This window comes from Crocuta crocuta, unplaced genomic scaffold (genome assembly GCF_008692635.1).
Source record: "Crocuta crocuta isolate KB4526 unplaced genomic scaffold, BGI_CrCroc_1.0 scaffold209, whole genome shotgun sequence".
Taxonomy (NCBI): domain Eukaryota; kingdom Metazoa; phylum Chordata; class Mammalia; order Carnivora; family Hyaenidae; genus Crocuta; species Crocuta crocuta.
Genome location: NW_027551566.1, coordinates 4,306,647 through 4,328,578, shown reverse-complemented (window position 1 = coordinate 4,328,578; position 21,932 = coordinate 4,306,647). Strand labels below are relative to the sequence as shown.

Here is a 21,932-nt window from a genome sequence, read left to right as displayed (position 1 = left end):
AGTGGGGTGGGGGAAGGGCAGTGGAAAAAGAAGTTAAGATGCCAGAGATTTTGGGGGCAGGGGAGGACCATGGTGACCATTTCAAAGGGAGAGGTACTTGGGGCACCTGGGTGGCTCAGTTGGTTAAGCGACTTCGGCTCAGGTCATGATCTTGCGACTCATGAGTTCGAGCCCCGCGTCGGGTTCTTGTGCTGACAGCTCAGAGCCCGGAGCCTGCTTTGGATTCTGTGTCTCCCTCTCTCTCTGCCCCTCCTCTGCTCATGCTCTCTCTCTCTCTCAAAAATAAAGATTTTTTAAAAAAATTTAAAAAATCAGGGGCGCCTGGGTGGCTCAGTCAGTAGAGCATCCGACTTTGGCTCAGGTCATGATCTCACAAGTCCGTGGGTTCGAGCCCCGTGTCGGGCTCTGTGCTGACCGCCAGCTCGGAGCCTGGAGCCTGTTTCAGAATTTGTGTTTCCCTCTCTCTCTGACCCTCCCCTACTCACGCTGTCCCTCTCTCTTTCAGAAATAAATAAAACATTAAAAAAGTAAAAAAAAATTAAAAAATCAAAAAAACAAAGGGAGAGATACTCAACAGCAGAACACCCCCCGCCCCACTCTGGCATCCCTAAATTGCTTTCTGTAAACTACACTCACTATACATATAGAAAAAAATATCAGAAACATATTTAATAATTTTAAGTTTTTATTAGTGTTTAGTTATCTCTATACCCAACATGGGGCTCAAACTCCCCGAGATCAAGAGATGCTTGCTCTTCTGAGCCAGCCAGGTGCTCCTCATGACTGACTTTCATGGGATGCAGTGAAATAGAGGACCTTTACTTTCTAGTTAATACAGGTTTGTATTGTTTGTATTCTAAGTATGAATTGCTCTTATAGTGAGAAATAAGGATTTCAAACAAAATGCGTTCAAACGGCAAAGCAAACCTGCAGTAAGCAGTCTGCTCTGCCTGCCCAGGCAAGGGGAGCCACGTGTTGAGGGGATGGGGTGGGAAAGGGGCCTCCCTGGCGTCCTTCTGCACATGTCACTTGGCCAGCTCTGAGCCCATTACCTCAGGGCTGTTTGACACAAGTCCCAGAAGGCAAGTTCCCAGAACAGGAGGAGCAGCCGCAGCCACAGAGGTTATGTCTTGGGTCACCAGGGATCAGAGGCCCACATGAATCCTGGAGAGGATGGCTGGCCTGGGAACACCCCATCCGGAGGAACTTGAAATCTTCGACCCCAGGACTTTACTCTTCCTGCTACAAGATGATCCTTTGAGCCACTCTGCAGCAGCACCACCAGACTTTCCCCCTCTCTTGCACCTGAAGAGGCCCCACAAGAGGGCGTGTGGCTGCCCTAGGAGCCTCTGCCGCCTACAGGCAGAAGACTGATGGTGCAAGGGGCTCACTTCAGATGGGTGGGAAAGAGCTTCTCAGGGATAATCCACCCCTCTCAGGGCCAGGTCTTGGCATGATCTCAAATGGGCCTCGCAAGCCCAGAAGATGGGGAAGGCAAATGGGGACAGCCAGAAAAGCAGGGTTGGGACAGGTGACCATGTGGGGAGGGAAGTGACCAAAGCTTTACATAGCTGGGGTGGGCTACCTGCATCTGTATCTTCCTGAACTTCCCGATTTCTGCACACCTTCCTGTAGGACACACCACTGAACTGTGGCTGTGTATGCTACAATGCAACATCCCTAGGATCGCTGGCTGTCACCCCCTAAGGCTTTACAACATCCCCACAGATCATTCTGAAGTGACCCAAGTTAACCCACTGACTTTAAAACATTTCAAAATGTTCTAAGCCCACTTTTACTCTTGGAAGGTCCCTCTGCAGCTAGTTCCCCACTTGACTTTCCTCCCACATGGAAGCTGCCTTCCCTTTGATCTGCACCCCAATCAGCACAGGTCTGTAACAGGTGGGACACACCAGCATCTGCTGCTGCCTTGCCTCCATCTTCCAGGATGGGCTACCTCTCCTGGCAGTCCACCTGGTTCTTCAGGAACACTGAGCACAAGACCGCACACAAGAGCAGTGACTGCTCTAACAGATTGTAGAGGGAAAGGACTAGAAACACCTCATCTACTCACAACCACATTTTTTCATGAACATGCATCAGTCCCAATGGGGACTTCCCTTGAAACCAAGATGGCACAGATGCGCACCTGGAATTGTGCCCAGAACCTGCAATCACCAGTAAACATACGAGGGGCGCCTGGGTGGCTTAGTCGGTTAAGCGCCGACTTTCGCTTAGGTCATGGGTCTCACGGTTCGTGGGTTCGAGCCCCGCGTCGGGCTCTGTGCTGACTGCCAGCTCAGAGCCTGGAGCCTCTTTCAGAGTCTGTGACTCCCTCTGTCTGACCCTCCCCTGGTCACGCTGTCTCTCTCTCTCTCTCCTAGAAATAAATAAAACATTAAAAAAAATTTTTTTAAANAAACATTAAAAAAGTAAAAAAAAATTAAAAAATCAAAAAAACAAAGGGAGAGATACTCAACAGCAGAACACCCCCCGCCCCACTCTGGCATCCCTAAATTGCTTTCTGTAAACTACACTCACTATACATATAGAAAAAAATATCAGAAACATATTTAATAATTTTAAGTTTTTATTAGTGTTTAGTTATCTCTATACCCAACATGGGGCTCAAACTCCCCGAGATCAAGAGATGCTTGCTCTTCTGAGCCAGCCAGGTGCTCCTCATGACTGACTTTCATGGGATGCAGTGAAATAGAGGACCTTTACTTTCTAGTTAATACAGGTTTGTATTGTTTGTATTCTAAGTATGAATTGCTCTTATAGTGAGAAATAAGGATTTCAAACAAAATGCGTTCAAACGGCAAAGCAAACCTGCAGTAAGCAGTCTGCTCTGCCTGCCCAGGCAAGGGGAGCCACGTGTTGAGGGGATGGGGTGGGAAAGGGGCCTCCCTGGCGTCCTTCTGCACATGTCACTTGGCCAGCTCTGAGCCCATTACCTCAGGGCTGTTTGACACAAGTCCCAGAAGGCAAGTTCCCAGAACAGGAGGAGCAGCCGCAGCCACAGAGGTTATGTCTTGGGTCACCAGGGATCAGAGGCCCACATGAATCCTGGAGAGGATGGCTGGCCTGGGAACACCCCATCCGGAGGAACTTGAAATCTTCGACCCCAGGACTTTACTCTTCCTGCTACAAGATGATCCTTTGAGCCACTCTGCAGCAGCACCACCAGACTTTCCCCCTCTCTTGCACCTGAAGAGGCCCCACAAGAGGGCGTGTGGCTGCCCTAGGAGCCTCTGCCGCCTACAGGCAGAAGACTGATGGTGCAAGGGGCTCACTTCAGATGGGTGGGAAAGAGCTTCTCAGGGATAATCCACCCCTCTCAGGGCCAGGTCTTGGCATGATCTCAAATGGGCCTCGCAAGCCCAGAAGATGGGGAAGGCAAATGGGGACAGCCAGAAAAGCAGGGTTGGGACAGGTGACCATGTGGGGAGGGAAGTGACCAAAGCTTTACATAGCTGGGGTGGGCTACCTGCATCTGTATCTTCCTGAACTTCCCGATTTCTGCACACCTTCCTGTAGGACACACCACTGAACTGTGGCTGTGTATGCTACAATGCAACATCCCTAGGATCGCTGGCTGTCACCCCCTAAGGCTTTACAACATCCCCACAGATCATTCTGAAGTGACCCAAGTTAACCCACTGACTTTAAAACATTTCAAAATGTTCTAAGCCCACTTTTACTCTTGGAAGGTCCCTCTGCAGCTAGTTCCCCACTTGACTTTCCTCCCACATGGAAGCTGCCTTCCCTTTGATCTGCACCCCAATCAGCACAGGTCTGTAACAGGTGGGACACACCAGCATCTGCTGCTGCCTTGCCTCCATCTTCCAGGATGGGCTACCTCTCCTGGCAGTCCACCTGGTTCTTCAGGAACACTGAGCACAAGACCGCACACAAGAGCAGTGACTGCTCTAACAGATTGTAGAGGGAAAGGACTAGAAACACCTCATCTACTCACAACCACATTTTTTCATGAACATGCATCAGTCCCAATGGGGACTTCCCTTGAAACCAAGATGGCACAGATGCGCACCTGGAATTGTGCCCAGAACCTGCAATCACCAGTAAACATACGAGGGGCGCCTGGGTGGCTTAGTCGGTTAAGCGCCGACTTTCGCTTAGGTCATGGGTCTCACGGTTCGTGGGTTCGAGCCCCGCGTCGGGCTCTGTGCTGACTGCCAGCTCAGAGCCTGGAGCCTCTTTCAGAGTCTGTGACTCCCTCTGTCTGACCCTCCCCTGGTCACGCTGTCTCTCTCTCTCTCTNGACTTGCTGCACTCAGCATGAGAGGCCAGGACTCAAATCCCACCATCCTGGCTGCTTATTTATCACCCACTGACCTAGCCCAAAGTGCAACACACTCCTCCCCCCACCCATCAAGCCTTGAAGCAGGGTAGGCTGCTTAGACCCACTGTGACCCAGGGCCAGTAAGCTACCCACCCAAACCACACAGTGTGCTACTCTGAACAGTATGGGAGTGACAGGTAAGTGGGAGACAAATATGGTCAAGAACCTCTATTGGACTCCCAATTTTAAATTTACTCATTTTGTGCACCATGCTTCCCAAATAAATCACCTGGAGAAGTTACTGTCTGGCCCGTTTAGTAAAAACTTAGGTACCTGGCTAATTCTAGTAAGTGGCAGGTGTGGGGGTGACACTTCAGATGCCAATTGAAGAAAAATGCTCCCAGGGGTGTTCAAATATCAGTGTTCTGCAACCATTAACTAAAGAATAGAGAATAAACACGGTGCGTAAACATCTTTTACAGTCTCAGAGTCTCTTCCCAATAATTAACTACAAAGGTGAAGATGTGAAAACTTCACAGGGGAACCTGGCAGGCACTACCGTAAGTGCTCAGTCATCACCAACAACAGGACAGATGCGTCTTTTCTGAGCCTGTCAAAAAATGCAAACCCAAATCAAACCATGAGAAGACAAACCCAGATCTGAGGACCTTTCAAAAAACTGGCCATTAAGAGTCTCAAAAGACATGAAGGTTGGAATGGAGGCCAGGAAGACTGTGGGCAGAGACTCGGAAGCCCTCACCATCATCAGGAGGGAGCACCAACTGCAGTCTTGGGGCAACTTGGGCCCGGTTTTCTACAAAAACACTCCATGTAATAACATGATTTATTATTTTATTATACATTTTATAAAAAGTCCAAACACACACACACACACACACACACCCTATGGTCAGGGAAGGGGTTCACATCTTTCTTCATGTAGACTGGCCATCTTCTAAAATAGGCCAGATTATTTGTTATTTATACCCTTAAGATAATTCTCTCCCCTCAAATATTCATATCCCAACTACCAAAAATTGGAGCTGCAAAGGGTGTATAAAGACAAATGAGATCTTCTTGTTAACAGCGCGATTACTTAAGGCGACTGAAGAACCAGGAGCGTAAGGAGGGAAAAAAAAAAAAAAATCACCTTAATGAATGGAATGTCTGTTACCTATAACAAGCAGCTGACCTACTTGCTGTAAGTGGCACCTACTCTAAATTGCTTGTAGGGACATGGGCACATGAAACAGATTAACATGTGTCAGGCAACTGCTTACACTTGTTTCCAGAAGGCACATACATGTTTCCTGCACTCTTTAAGAAGTAAAGACAAATTATAGGAGAACCCAGCATTTAGATTCTGCCCACTTTGAGGTATTAAATGCATAAGGAAAAGATTAGTTATGTACAAGTAGCATGCAATAGAAATATTTTTAAACCAACATGGTTAAGTGTTAAGATTTTTAGAAATCAAAATATTTATTCACATAATTTTAAACTAAAGTCAAAGGTAATAAATCTTCTGTGGTAATGATTTAAGTGCAAGTGACGCTGGCTTTCTTTCACATTCGTGTCCTTCATTCAGAGAAAAGGCAGATCAGTTGTTCTTAAACAAGTCAATGCAGCTCTGCAGGAGGGAGACATTGTTCTGGAAGAAAGAAGTCAAGGTAGACCAATGAATCACTTTATATTCCAGACCTCTTACGGATCTCTAAGAATTAAACTCAAACCCACCAACTTAAACTTTTCACAAGAGATCTGAAGCCAGCCAAACTGGGTTGGTCCTTTTCTTTATTAAATTACAACCTGCACCCCAATTTCATACTGTCCAGTTCCTCCCTCTGAGGGTCTGGGAGCAGCCTGGAGAGGCTCACCACTGAAGAGGTAGTTGCCACCCAGCCCCCCCCCCAAAGTTGCTATAAGTTTTTTATGAGTGAGATTATAAAATAATTATTCATATAGAACTCAGCACAAATTGCTTTAGAAAGTTCTCATTTTAGAGGAACTGAGGGGTGCCACCGTGGCTCAGTGGTTGAGCATCCAGCTCTCAACTGTGGCTCAGATAATGATCTCACAGTTCGGGAGATAGGTGATAGCATGGAGCCTGCTTGGGATTCTCCCCCACTCCCTTGCATTCTCTCTTTCAAATAAACAAACTTTAAAAATATAAAGGAACTAAGAAAACTCAGAGCATCCAGACTCAGAAGGTTAGTTATGATTTATGTATACGTGACACTCTAAAACCCCAATTTAAAAGTTCATATAGGACAGGACTTGGACTTAAGTAAATAAATGTTATAGTCTAAGAAATTCAAAATACACACATATGTTCAAGGTCTTCCTGCTTAACCAATGCGGACTGTCCAGTGACTGCTCCCCCTCCTCCAGTGCTGACCCTGTGGCTTTGGGTCTTCTAGTATTTCTGGTGCTCAAACGCAACTGTACCCACAAACCACCAGAAAAGCCATGCCCAGAAACTGAGCGAATTGGTCTGTGCACTGAAATGTCTTTAAAAGCTCCTTAAGTAGATACTAATGTGTATCTAACATTGAGGATCACCGTTCTCCATTTTTTCTGTACTAAATTAAGCTAAAGACATTCTAGCCCCACTCCCCTCCCCTGCTCATGCACAGTCTCTTAAAATAAGATTTTAAAACACACACACACACACACACACACACACACACACACACACACACACAGAGCAAACCCCATCTGCCTGATGACATTGAGATAGTGAACTGGGAAAGAACTTGAACACTAAAAAGCTTCTGGCTTAATCTAAGGGAAAACACTTACCCTGGCATGCTTTATTTCCAGTTCAGACATTTCAATAAGATTCTTTCTAAATGCTGCCACTCTCTTTCGTTTGAAATTGATTAGTTCTGCAAAAGAAAGTTTATCAATAAAAGGTGAACAATTTCCACGATTAACTTCCAAATTATCATTCTTATAATCTTCAAAGCTTTGATACACACATTTTTATCACCTCAGTGACTGGGACACATACTTGACATTTTATGGACAATGTAGTAACATGTCTGCCACTGCTTTTAATAAACACCAAACACAACCACTGAGCATCAAAATACAGATTAATGCCATGGACTATTTGGGAAAATCTATGAAATGGGCAGTCTTGCCCCCCAAACCTCTAACTCCCAGTGTTTGTGGAAGAGGGCCAGGGGAGGTCATGAGCCATACATACCTGCACTAATGACTTTCTTGAATGATTATTTTTAAACTTTCAAATGACCACTCATGTTCAGACAGCTCTGTGGATGTGATCTGTACAACAGGCCACCTTTATAGCTATCCTTTCCTACTGCCAAATACTGTTCAGGACTATTGGCCCATTAGAAATCAGGGTAAGCCGGGGCGCCTGGGTGGCTCAGCTGGTTGAGCGGTTTGTGGGTTCGAGCCCCGCATTAGGTTCTGTGCTGGCAGCTCAGAGCCTGGAGCCTGTTTCAGATTCTGTGTCTTCCTCTCTCTCTGCCCCTCCCCCGCTCATGTTCTGTCTCTCCCTGTCTCAAAAATAAATAAACTATACAAAAATTAAATCAGGGCAAGCCAAAAATAAGTACATCCTCCCTCAGATTCTTTCCATGAGCCTGTGGTTCTCACCATCACTCCTTTGCTCAAATCTCTCAGATCAAGCTAGTGCTCTAGTCCTCAGGAGCAAACTGACTCTCCTGTATCAGGTCTGTGCAGCACTAACCAAAAGAAATATGCAAGCAGCCACATGAAAAGTAAAAAGTTGCAAGAACACTTACAATGATGAGTTAATAACAATACACTGGATACACTAAACAGGTCTTTCTGGATGTCAAGATAAACTCACCTCTCTCCTCTAGGCCTGCACCCAGGGATGAGGACTGAATACTAACCTGTCAGATCGCCCATGATTCCTGCTCTCACTATCACTTGTACTGTGCTCATTCAACTAACTCATCAGTTCAGCTACGAATTTAGAAAGAACTCGGATCAGAAGCATAGCAGTATTCTACAGAACACTGTACTTTTAAAAACAGTACACGCAGGCATACACTTTGAATAAACAGGATAAAAATCTAATACCAAACGGACAAACCTTAGGCAATCAGGACAGGCCTAAACTGGCACCACTTCAAAGCTTTGTAGTTTTCCATAATCCCCTCTAAAGTTGTCAGAGCCACCAAACTTTGACCTATGTTGTAATCTAAGATTTCAACTCCATACTTTGCTCTCATTAACTTAAAATTAGCTACTTAAAGGACAAGAATTTATTTTACTATGGCAGCAAGAAAAAGGTTCCTTCAAAAGAATCCAAAAGACCGCCACAATGAGCATTATCTATGTGACCTTTGCAAGATTTCTGTACAGAGAAGTTCTGGCCTTTACAAGATTTCTATACAGTATTATAGTGCTGTAAACATAAGCCAACAGAAAACAAAGAATAGAAACTCTTGCTTATTGCTAATATCAGAATGTTTTCAGATATGCCTAGATTTTGGAACCAAAGGTGGATGGGAGGAGTTCTGGGAGTCAATCAAGTGCAGTTACCACTATCATTACATTCACACTCAGGAAGACACATTCTTTACTTTTGCTCTGGCATGTTCCATGGCCCGAGAACTGCAGGTGAGTGAGACACACCTCCCCTCCCATGAGGAAAAGACTACACTCCTGTTTTGTGGAAATGGAGCATTCTCACCCAATAAAGTTAAGCCATAATCCCCCCTACTCTGGAATGGGGCAAGGCAAAAAAGAACCTTGCAACTGTGGACTCGAACTGTGTCACCACCATGACTCCTGGAGAGAGTTACACACCCCTCCATTTCCTGACTCTGTCTCTTGAAGGGCCCAGAGAGACACCCCAGGAGAAATGAGCACACTCAACACCCTAATCTTGCCACAATTCTGTAAGTCAACAGAAGCTAGGCTTCTAGAAGAAATGGTGGTTTTCAGGGCTGAAGAAGATGTAAGATTAACACATAACATCTAAACTCAAAAGACTGAGGGATAGGTCATTAGGACATGCCAACTTAAAGATGCTTCTCCCTAAGTCTGGACAAACTGAGCACCAAAATAATGAATTTAAAAACGATTTCCAAAAACAGAAACCCATGACTCTAATAAAACAAGGAAGAAAATGTGGGAAAGAAGGGAAGGCGTACTCTTAAAGGATGATGATGATGCCAAAGGCTTGGGAAGAGGACACTAGAACTGAGGGGCAGGAAATCACCTTTCTGCAGCCAGCACAGTAAGAGCAGGCTCAGGCAAGACTCAACACAGACTTAATGTAGGGAGAAACTATTGGCAGGGCTTTAAATGGTCTCCTCACACACTACTGATTAGTAGCATGGGAAAACAAACTATTAACTATATGGCAGAGAAATTAACACCACAAATGAGAGGAAATGAACATAACATGCCCTCAGAAGCGACACCCGAAAGACACATTACTCAGAGAATATTCCGTTGGAAATGCATAACCAGAATCTATTCATTGCAGAAATAGACCATCTGAAAAAAAGGATCACTGTAGAGTCTATGGTCTTCAAAAAGGCAAATGCCAACAACAAAATGAGAATACAGACAGCAGGTTGGGGTGTGTTGTGTTAAAGTTTACCAAAGTCAGTAAGTGTACTATAGGGATGTTAAGACAAATACACAACAAAATTTCTTAAGGATAAAAGGACCATAATACATAGAACTTAATCTCAAATGGCTAAAAAAGACCCACCCCATGTGCATTTATAAACACACACGTGGCAGCATGGCTACATGTGCAAGTGATGAAGCTGAAGGGGCAAACTAGAGAACTAGCTGACTCCAAGTAAAGAATATATGGGTGTTCTTTTTACTTTCTGTACAACTTTTCTCTGTGAGCTTGAAATTGTTTCCAAATGAAAAGCAAAAAGTAAAGAATAGCCCAGCTCAACCTTCTTTTGCAGACTCAGAAAGCTGTTCAAATTTCTGGCAGCATTCTTGCTGGTGTGCCTCAGCCAACTTGACATCTTTGCTTTTCAACCGGGCCTTATCCAATGCTTTGTTGGAGTTCTCATAGTCGGTGAGAGCTTTGGTGCGTCTGTATAAGAGATCCTGAGAAGAAAATTAACAGAAAAGACATGGTAGTAGTTAAACTTATCCTGAAAAACTGCCATAGAACACAACAGGGAGACTAAGTATCTGAACCAGTCTAACAACCAGCCCAAGTACTGTGGTGCCAGTGCACCACCTGAAATGTCACATGGCAACAATCCAATCCACTTCTATCTTACTTTCCCGTTTTTTTGTTTTCTTTAATCTCAAGATTAGGCTGGGAACAGCAATTCTTATGGCACTGTTGAGGCTTTGGAATTCTTTATATGGATCAAGAAAAAAAAAAACCAACCGTGAAAATTAGTTTGTTTAGTCGATTCAGTCATGGAAAGCAAGTTTATAAGATTAACCACCTTCTACTGAAACACAGGTAGGCACTACTGAGCGCACCCAGTGATGCTGCTACAACATAACTAGGCAGTGAGGTGGCAAGATCGCTCTTCTAACCTGCCCCACAACTCCTGCTCTCAGGGGTCCAACCCCAGGCTCTCATGTGAAAGACTATTTGCAACTTACAGCAAAGTGCAAGTTACCTCTGTATTTAAAATCTGATATGTGAGGTCAACATTATCTATGTGACACATAACAATTATGTGTTTTTGTGTTCACTCAAAAAGTGTTGACCATCAGCTCTTAAATCCATTATAGTCAAAAGTATGTAAAAAAAAAAAAAAAATCCAAATAGAAGACTTGGGAAACCTGCCAAAAAACAAATGAACTAGTAAAATAAAATGAATCTATAAGGTAAATAGTGAATTTCTACTTCCTAATGATATTTTCCCTAATTTTATGTTGCCTGATTTAGCATAAAAGTAATATTTTTTTGTTTAGGGTTATGCCCAGTGAATGCCATGTTTCATTTCCAAAGGTTATTCGGCTTACCGCTTAGTCTTGCCTTCTGGTAAGTAATAGTTTATGACTCCGTAACTGCAATTCAATAAAAACTCACAAACCTCAAAACCTTTTCTCCTTCAGAAATATCCGTTTTGACATGTGTTCAGTTATACCCATATCCAATATCCTACCTACAACCCCTCAAATTACTATCTGTCAACTCAGTGTCACCCTTGCTGCTCTTAAGTGATACAAGCCAAAGGATTTACTGCTTGGACTCTGGTTGGACATCCCTTAACACTCCTGAATACAAGCCCAGCCCAAACACGGAACAGACTTGCCTATACCTTGCTATAGCATGTGTTTCCCCAAACTGCAATTCCCCTACTATTCCCGAATAAACTCAATTAATGGTAATTCAGATGTCTCTCAGTTAACTATTTAGGCTAATCTTACTTACCTTAGCAGCCTCTATGTTGAGCATGTAGTATCGGAGAAGCTCTGTCAGCTTTAAATCTTCATCTGAGGAGACTCGACTCTCTACTTTCTATTAAAAAAGTAAAAGTCACCATCATCTAAGCAGAAATCTGCAGATTATAAAGTATTAGGAAGACCAATATAAAAATCCTTACCCTAAGTTTTTCAAATAGTTCAGCAACCTTCAGTAGGTACCTGAAAATATACACGATTTTGGCTGAAGGTCTTAAAATCATGTATGAAACAGCACCTTATCAATACTCTTAAAACATTTTCGAATGAGTAAATGCAAAAAAGTCCTAGCCTTTAGTGCTTTAGAATCAGTGTATCAAAGTAGCACTTTCATTACCAATTGGCCTAACCTAGTAGAAAGGTTAGTTACAGAACTGAACACACACTGACAGTGCCACACTCATGGACATCGGCCTCTCTTGCTGCCCCTTCAGGTACCTTGCCATGCAGCAACCATGTCTCAAGATAGTCTTTAACTAATACCAAAGCTGTTTTAACCAAGAGCAGATTCTAATGAACCACCACTATGGGTGTCCCAAAGCCATAAATATGCTACTATTTAAAACTAAACAAAAGCTACTATTTCATCTAGGTTCTGCTATTAGTCTGACTTTCACCTTCAAATCAGAAATGTTATACCTGTTATATCAAGCCCTAGGTGTTAAGTAGAATATGATTTCACACCAGAAATACTCAGGATGGAGAAACTGAAAAGTACTTATTTGCCAGAGAACATACAAAGCAAACTTCATTCAGAGACAACTCCAAAATGAAAGCAAATCAATTAAAAAATGGAGGCAGTATGATAAAAATAAAGGTTTTGACAACAGCTACCATGTTTGGTATAGAAGTGCCCTGAGTCCCCAGCAAACACCTTAAATCTGTGTACGTTCAGAGAGTGGGTAAGAATTGAGTGCTGAAGGCCATCATCTAGTCTTGAAGAGCTGGGCACTCAAAAGCAGAAGTGAAACTATGTAGTTATTATTCATTATACCACGCAGGAGTTTTTGAACTGAAAGGGAAAATACTTTTCCAAGAAAAACTTACTTTTTGATGACTGTGGGCTCTTCTAAAGCCAGGCTATGTAGGCAGGCTGCAGTGTGGATATAGTCATCTGCAACATCTGCAGAAATAAGGACAGTTCTTTTTATATAAACAAAGCTGGCATATTAAGCAAAGCTAAGAGGCCAGTGGATGAATGGTATTTACTTTTATGAGATCGGGTCATTTTGTCAGCTTTTGCACATGAATCCTTGATCCTATTGTAATAGTTAATGAGGAAATTCTTCTCCTGCTCAAAGAAGTCATCTACCTCCTAAAAGAGGAAGAAAATAAAGAAGCAAAACTCTTAACTCTTAATATTAATGTATTTTGTATCAAAAGAAACATTAAAGACATAAGCTTATGCATAAGAACTCTAACCTCTAAGGACCAGGGAAGCCCAAACTTACAAAATAGCATTTCATATCCAAGATTAGCAAAACTCACGTGATGGCAAGAAATGTCAATACAGAAAAAACATTTTGAAGAGTCATTCAACAATGCCCAGGAAAACTGGTACTAAGATCCAGCAATCCTGGTAGAGAAGTGATTCTGCCTGGCAGCCAGTGACCTAGCCATGGATACCCACATCTGTGTGTATGGGGGTTAAAATCTGGTGCATCCCAGCCAGGGATGCCAAACATCCAGCAATGTGTGGGTACAGGACAGTCTGACACACCTTAAAACACAGCAAGGAGAAAGTCCCAGAGTTCCAAATTTTTGACAATGCCCTCCACCCAACACCTGTGCTCTGGGCTCCCCACTCAAGCTCTCAACAAAAGTTGCAAAGTCAGACACAAAGTGGTAACTCAGTTAAAAAGTGGAATGGGGTTGAGGAATGAGAGATAAATATCACCAGGGTAATGGGAGACTTGTATGTCAATTGGTCTTTTAGAACAGCTCTGTCCAACAGAAGTACGGGAACTACATGTGCTATTTAAAGTTTCTAGTAGCCACATTATTTAAAAAAAAAAAAAAAAAGGGAAGATAAAAAATAACCAAAATTTGAAAAAATCATTTATATTTCTATAAAGTTAATACCATTTGTTTCACAAATAGCTCTTCTGAAGAAATAAAAGGTCACCTATTCACAAGTCAGGAATTTCACAGCTAAAAGCCACTTACTTTAACTCCAGAAAAAAGGACTTCATCAGCACTTTTCACTACACTTTTGAAAAAGCCACCAAACATCTCTTTGGTATTTTTCCGCCTAACGCTTAGCTGGGGGGAAAAAAAAATCCTTAAGAAGTTTATGGTACACATATTTTTCTAAATAATTTTTTAAAAGCCCTAAATACATTCTAAATGATACTGTTTACTAACACAGGCACATACATAAGATACTTCCATCTTACCACTAGATCTAAAATATCAAATACAATAGCCAAACCTAAATACAAGTCTTAATTTTAAAAACATGACCTAAAGTTTTTTTGGGGAAACTACTTAGCACTAAGTCTTGGCCTTTATTTTTTAAAAATAGGCTCTGCACCCAATGTGGGGCTTGAACTCATGCCCCAAAATTCAAGAGTTGTATGCTCTACCAACTGAGCTAGCCAGGCACATCTTAGTGGCCTTTAAATCCTTGAATTATTGAAACTCACTGATTAGAAGATGCTAGGAGGGATGCCTAGGAGGTTCAGTCAGGCATCTGATTCTTGGTTATCTGCTCAGGTCATGATCTCATGGTTCATGAGACGGAGCCCTGTGTTGTCAAGTCTGTTGAAAGCAAAGAGCCTACTGGGGATTCTCTCTCCTTCCTGCCCCTCCCCAACTGGTGCGCGCGCTCTCTCTCTCTCTCTCAAAATAAACTTAAAGATGCTGAGGAAATTTTTAAAGTCAGGGCTTGTCTCACACATATTAATAAAAAATATAACACTGAAAAAAAGGGCAAAGCATCCAACTCCTTCCAACAAACAGGTAGCCAAGGAGAAAAAAATGTGAATCAAAATTGCTCTTAATAATCCCAAAATTAACTGGGGGGAAAAAAGTAAAAATCTTTAAGTATCATTTTATAAAAGTGCCTTACACAATGGATCTATGGGGCAGAGGGAAACAGCATCTAAAAAAGGATTCCATTATGCCATTAAAAAATTCAGTACTTTAAAAGTCAGTTTTTCAGAAAATATATCAAGCATGTTTTTTTAATTTTTATTCTTTTTATTTAAAAAAATTTTTTTAATGTTTATTTCTGAGAGAGAGGGAAAGAGAGAAGGAGGGAGGGAGAGGGGGAGGCAGGGAGAGAGGGAGAGAGAGAGGGCGCGCACAGCATGAGCAGGGGAGGGTCAGAGAGAGAGGGAGACACAGAATCCGAAGCAGCTCCAGGCTAAGCTGGCTGTCAGCACAGAGCCCGATGCAGGGCTCGAACCCACGAACTGTGAGATCATGACCTAAGCCGAAGTCGGAAGCTTAACCGACTGAGCCACCCAGGTGCCCCTATTTTTATTCTTTTTAAAAGCAATCTCTACACCCAACATAGGGCTCAAACTCATGACCTGAGATCAAGAGTTGCATATTCTACCAGCTGGGCCAGCTAGGCTCCTCTCAAGCCTATTTTTAAAAATATGGTCATGTGCATTTTCACTGGATGATGGAAATGGAACAAAAATGCCTTACATCCTGATCATATTCCAGGAACACATGGAAGTTGCGATCTTTACTGAGAACAGGGTGAGAGGAGAGCCGCTGTAGAAAGACTTCATGAGAGGACACAGTCTTCTTAAAGACTGCAAGATACTCACTGGAAGAGAAGCACACAAGGAATTCAACTGGCACCACTCAACTAAATGATCAATACTGGTTCCAGTTATCACCGTTCTGTTCATACCACTAAACAAAACACCTGAACTGGACCAAAACATTTTGGTATAATCTTGTACCTAATTAGGTAATAAGGCATTTGCCAACTGGGAATCTGTGGAATGAACCAAAGAGGGCAAAAGTATAACCGGAGTTGAGCAAGTCTACAAAAAGTCCAAACCTACATGCAATTACTGCTGGTATTCAGCAGCCACACAACATTGGTTTCTGTAAAATAATGAAAACCCTTTCAATCTTGTAGCCATGTACATAGCACTGAAGTCTATCTAATAAGCCTCAGATTTATTAGACACTATAAAGTGACTTTATCTAGGTATTAAAGATCACTCTAAACTTAAGAGTAGGACTTCAGTCGGCTGTGTTCACTGCTTTATGCTCAGAAGAGTCCATAATAGACACTCAAGTCATGTGCCGCAATGACGTAGTACTTGGAGGTGTGTGAGCACTGGCCATAGAGAATAGGGACGTGCATGGGGCAGGGCACAGAAGAGAGCTGTGGAAATGGGCACCACATCAATGGCAGAAGAGGGAGGGGAGCCAAAAGAGAAGTTCAATAATTTCATAAGAAACTTTAATGCAAACCCAAATGTGACCGAGGATAAAGAATCCATTTTTGTTTGAAACTATTAAGTTATAACCAAATTAAAATATGTGAATTTTAATTCCTGTGAACCTGGACTTCTTTAAACCATCATGATTATTATTCAGAGTACTGTCTTGAAAGAGCATCACTGCAATCTAGTTTCAGTTATACCTCCAGTAACCAAACTTCAGGGAATAAGGCTTTGTACATTATAGACAGCCTAAGAGTTCTTTATAAAAGACAAAGGTTTACTTCTTCACTGTGCTAGACCAGCATTTCTGTATCGAATATGGTCTACATGGAAGGAAACAATTTGGTCTATTCAGTGTCAGAGGTCCCCAGAGAATTAATGTCTACATACAAACTGGAAATGTAGTTCTACAAGACAGCACTGGGCCACTAATTAACTGCCATCTTTTGGAAGAACTGCCAGGTTGTCCGGATTTCTGTACACATCACCACTTTTGTTCTCAAAAGATATAGCCCTGTCAAGAAAATCCACTTACGCTTCCAGCTCTTGCTTCATCTTAGCAAATTCTTCTTTGGTCATAGACCCTTCACCCTCTCCGAGTTTCTGCATCTTTTCTCGAGGGCCATCGAAGTCAGGCTTTGTCGGAGCAGGCGGAATCTGTAGGGGAAGCAGGTTAACTCGAGAGTATTCTTGTCCCAGTGGTGATGTCCTACTCAATGCCTGTGCACAAGGAGGCAGCCAGCCCAGTGGGACTAACAGGTCAACTTCTATTTTTCTCTTAACTTGATTCCTTTTGGCCACATAAAAAAGAAGTCTCCTCCCCAAACCTGGGCACTCATACTGCAAGCATTTGTCAGGTTACCTATTATGGATGACCGGTAGGGGATAATATTAGCCTGCTTCAATGTCGTTTAAATGCTATAATCAACACTAAAATGAAGTTGATGAAGCACCATCAAAATTAGTCTCTAGATATTAGGGAAACACAGGCTTCAATACTACTTTTGTTAACACAAAGGCAACTGTCTCCCTTACTCCTTGAGCAGACTACAACACTTTGAGAAATCTATTGAATGTACACCATCACCACTACCGAGGTTTTCCTAGAAATCAATTCTACTACTTGATGCCTGAAATAAAGTACAAGAAAAACACCAAACCCAAGACAAGGAAGATTCAAATCATGAAACTGTTTAGCCTCTTCACTTATACAGGTCATATGACTGTATCCTTCACCTCACAGCTATAACACCAGTCTCATGTTTTTAGCCTTTACCAACTGCTCTAGTTGGTAGATGAAATCAGTTTTCACAACCCGTTAGTAAAATGGGTAAAAGTCTCTTTAAACAAAATGAACAATAAGGTAGAAGAAACTGGCTTAACTGTTTGATTTTCCAAAATGCACTTACGATAAGCCCAGCATAGTCTGCAGTTTCAATAAGAGTGTCATGTAGCCACACAAAGTCTTCATGTTGCCTTGTAACAGAAAACTCTGGGCTCTGAAACGTGGGCAGCGTTGTCTGTAAAGAGCAGAGTAAGAAGTTAACTGGTAACTACCACTTTTTGATAAACTGGTTTGGATTTCCTGGGCTGCACTATGGGAAAACTCTGCATATCAAAACATCTCAGTTAAGACCCAGTAAAGAACAAAAGCAGCAGAACATGATCTTCCCACTAAAATCATAGCTAAGATTAAACATGTTCTATAAGGAATTCTTTCCACAAAACTCCACCTCAGGTCAACTCAGGTGGATATAATCACATAGTTGTCACACTGCCTCCTAAGTGAGGTAAGCTAATCAAGCCATCAAGGTATTAAGAGAAAACCGCATGGGAGAGGATCCTACAGACAGACAGCAGGCCTGTATGCTGGATGGAGGTGGTATGTAACCCAAAAGCTCTAGCATCAAACTGCCTAATTCAAATTGTGCCTCAACTATTTACTTTCTTTAAAATGTGGCTGTTCCTTCATCTGTAAAACAGGGATAATGATACCATCATAAGGTTGTTGTAAAAAGAAAATTAAATCCATGTAAATAAACCCTTTTCAGCAATGCCTGGCACAAGACAAGCATTCAATATATTTTAACTAGTATGGAAGAAGAAACAAGGCTAAAGATGTTCCCGAAAGGATGGAGTCTACAAAATTACACTTTTCATGTTTTTCAGATTAGCATATTACTGTTGTTAAATTAAAAATCTGGAAAGCGTTCTGAATCACAAAAAACAGGAGGGGCAAAGGCCAATAATTTAGCAAATATGGGAAAAAGCAAGCACTTCTCATGCATTCAAATTAAAAAACAAAGGTGGAAGATTTGATCTGTTTAGTAGGCAGCTCCACCTGTATCACTTTGCCTGGTTTGCTTCCTCATGGAGCAGAGTATATACAACATCAGCAATACCCACAGCCCGAGGGCTCCAACACAGTGGAAAATGCTGAACCGAGAGCATTTATCTGATGCTCACTACAAGCAAGATGAGGGAAGTACTCACTCAGCAGTAGTGCTACACTGAAGAAAAAAAAAAGTGCAGCCATTTCAGTTGAGGATGTCTCTTCACCACTGTGAATCACAGAGCCTAGCATTGATTACTGAAGCATTCTGTCACTTACCTTGGTGTGCACTGTAAATTTGACCTTATCTCTCTCACTGAGGGCATCAGGTATGTCAATCTGAAGCGAGGGATCAACATTCAGGTCCACAGATACAGATCTCAGCTGAAATACATTTTTTGGCTATTAGTCTAAGTTTCACTGTAGTGTTAATAACAGTCAAAAGGCGTTAGCCTGACAGTACATAGAACTGCAAAAAGTTAGAAAATAAGAAAACAAAGAGAAGACAAAGAGAAGAACAGTAAGGTGTATGGAATTCCTGAGTAGAAAGAAAAATCCAGCTCAAGAGTGAATCAATTCATATTCAGGGACTGTGTCAAAGCGATGAGAAATCTAAACACAAGAGGTGAATTATAAAATTCCACTGTGATTACACATGAGGGACAAGTGTTGAAAACACGGCCCTGGAAGCAAAAGTAACTTGATTCTGTGAGTCACTAATTCAGAGGAAAACAATACCCAATTTCATTTTTGCCAGTTTAAGAATGGGGGGGAGAGGGGGGATTTGGAAGAACTACACTGTTGGGAAAAAGTGGTTAAAATGGTTTCCTACTAAATTTAAAATAGAATAAACTTCCTAATTGTTAAAGCAGACAAGCTGATGGTCAATCTGAAGACCTGACACAAACACAGCCTGACAATCTACCACAATAAGCCACTCATCCCCCTGCCACCCAGCTAGTAAACTAGTGCTGATATAATGTGTCACAACACTCTAGATTACTGAACCTGGAAAATGCCAAGTGAAGACTGGCATTAAGAGGATGAGAGAACAGGGAATACAAACAAAGGTATGTCCCTTTGGATTCTTTGCCTCAAAATAAAAAGTTCAAGACCAAGGTTTAACTGCTGAAACTAGAAAATCTGGTTCAGCCAGGCCTATAAAGATGAAATGTATTCACACACACACACAAAATGCATGGATTATTTCTCGCTCTTTTTAATCCTGAAGGTTTATTTTATTTAAAAAAAATTTTTTTAATGTTCATTTATTATTGAGACAGAAAAAAACACAGCATGAGTGGCGGAGGGGCAGAAAGAGGGAGACACAGAATCCAAAGCAGGCTCCAGGCTCTGAGCTGTCAGCACAGAGCCTGACACAGGGCTCAAACCCATGAACCGTGAGATCAGGACCTGAGCCAAAGTTGGATGCTCAACTGATTGAGCCACCCAGGCGCTCCTCTCTTTTCTATCTTAAAAGCTGCCAGTGCTCCCCGTTTCCCATTAAGCACGGCAACTAAGAAAAATTTTAAATTATAAAAACCCATCAGCCCTGGAACAATGGCTCTCCTCTAAGAAATAAATTAAAAACATCAGATATTAACAAAATCACAGTATACTTTAATAGTCTATGACATCTCAACCTCAATACTTCTTCCAAATGAATTCTTGATGACTCCTATGAAATATCTGCTTGTTTAGCTTGATTTTCACATGTCCATTTATGAGATCTCTGCAAACAAAGATAAAGCTCCAAGTTCAGGGACACTTCACTTTATCACAATTCTGACATATTTCTGATAAAAGCTTCCTTCCTTCTGTTAACTTACCACTGGGCAAACACAATGTTGAGATTAGGCCTCACAATACACAAAAAATTTGATTGCAGAGAATACTGGCCATCCTGTCTATCTTATGTTTGTATCTGGCAGTTTAAGAGATAAAGTAGGCCAGGTATAAAAGAGGCCAGGAAATACTGCTGGAAAGATAGGATCACCCACAGAACAGGTCTATGGTACCTTTAAACAAATGCCATGTTGACTAAGATTCCAGTTCCTGAAGAAGTCATAGATGGTGGTTTCTAGCCAGCTCTCAACTTTTGAACATGCTGACAATTCCATTTTAGCTCACGACAAGCAAACTCTACAAACTGCACATAGGCTATGTTTTGAATTAGGATTGAAGGACCCCAAGGGAATGTAATCTAGTAACTGGGGTTCATTTAAGGGCTATAGTCAAAGCTACAATGGACTTTCCCAACTGTTTTTTATTCACAGAACAATTACTTTGGTTTCAGGGTTCCTAGTCTATAGGGCTTCCAACTTTGACTTAGGCCATGATCTCATGGCTTGTGAGTTCCAGCCCCACGACGAGCTCTGTTCTGCCAGCTCAGAGCCTGGAGCTTGCTTCAGATTCTGTGTCTCTCTCAAAAATAAACATTAAAAAAAAAAAAAAAAAGTTACTCTGGTTTCACCTTTCTTCCGTACTCTCAACCACATATAGGTCACACAAACTACTTATATTATTGCCTTCCTTTCTTGTTGGCATACAAATTTCACTTTTTGCAATGAGGACACAGAGAAATAGCAAAAACCCCTAGAGGTTTCAAGACTTTCCACCACAGCAGGATATCAAGGACTCATGCTTCTCCAGCAAGCAATCATTCTCCAGCAATCAATGTGCCTGAACACATTGCCCCAGGAAGGGATTCAAACAAAAATCCAACCACTTGACATGATAGTCTTAACCACCAAAAAACAAAGATCCCAGATAACACAGCAAGTCTGCATTTGTGCATTAAAGAGTTGTCTGAAAAGGGCTACTGGCAAAATTCTAAGCATTCAGGTCACCCATCACCAGCTCAAGAGTTCTCATTCACAAATTCAATCATACTTTCTTGTATTAAAGCATATAACCCTCCAGATAACAAAGAAGTTAAATCATCAAGGAGTAACAAGTTGTGAAATGTTCAGAGCTTTTAAGTCAGCACCATATCCTGACTCCAGAAGCACAAATGTGATTAAAAGGTCAGCATTCTTTCTTCTGCTTCGTCAACAAAACCAACACTCCACAACTCCATGCCACAGAACATGCTAAATAAATCACCAGCATGAAGGGCATAAGGAGTAGATGGCATCCCTCCATATACTGTCCCCCATCCCAAGTAAGAAAGAATTCAGAGTACTGTTTAGCACTGCAGGCCAACAGGTCTGTCTTTGACTTGGGCCACAGATATCAAAATGCCTAGAATGGCTGTTTAAATCAGCAAGGAGGTAGACTGCAGTACTATGTGACCATAGGTATGTTAATTTTTCTGTTTCCCAGTTCCCTTAGGTATCTCCTGAGAACTGAATTTAAAAGGTATCTTTTCTAGGATACCAGGAAGGCTCAGTCGGAAAGTCCAATCCTAGCTCAGGTCATGATCTTATGGTCAGGGGGATCAAGCCCCATGTCTGGCTCTGTGCTGACA

The 21,932-nt window shown here is 42.1% G+C and overlaps 1 protein-coding gene across 3 annotated transcripts in view; it reads right to left on the bottom strand.

Annotated features, from left to right (window-relative positions):
* Positions 1–5,437: 5,437 nt before the first annotated feature.
* Positions 5,438–21,932, bottom strand: part of SNX5 (sorting nexin 5) — a 24,038-nt gene continuing 7,543 nt past the window's right edge. For all 3 annotated transcript variants that reach the window (XM_077750204.1, XM_077750205.1, XM_077750206.1), the window contains 12 exons: positions 18,743–18,847; positions 17,541–17,651; positions 16,667–16,788; positions 15,374–15,497; positions 13,883–13,978; positions 12,926–13,031; positions 12,764–12,839; positions 11,860–11,899; positions 11,688–11,774; positions 10,234–10,393; positions 7,109–7,194; positions 5,438–5,957 (listed from right to left, as the gene is read on the bottom strand). In XM_077750204.1, coding sequence (XP_077606330.1) covers positions 5,907–5,957; positions 7,109–7,194; positions 10,234–10,393; positions 11,688–11,774; positions 11,860–11,899; positions 12,764–12,839; positions 12,926–13,031; positions 13,883–13,978; positions 15,374–15,497; positions 16,667–16,740 — 900 coding nt within the window. In that variant the 5' untranslated portion in view covers positions 16,741–16,788; positions 17,541–17,651; positions 18,743–18,847 and the 3' untranslated portion in view covers positions 5,438–5,906. The remainder of the gene's footprint in view (positions 5,958–7,108; positions 7,195–10,233; positions 10,394–11,687; positions 11,775–11,859; positions 11,900–12,763; positions 12,840–12,925; positions 13,032–13,882; positions 13,979–15,373; positions 15,498–16,666; positions 16,789–17,540; positions 17,652–18,742; positions 18,848–21,932) is intronic.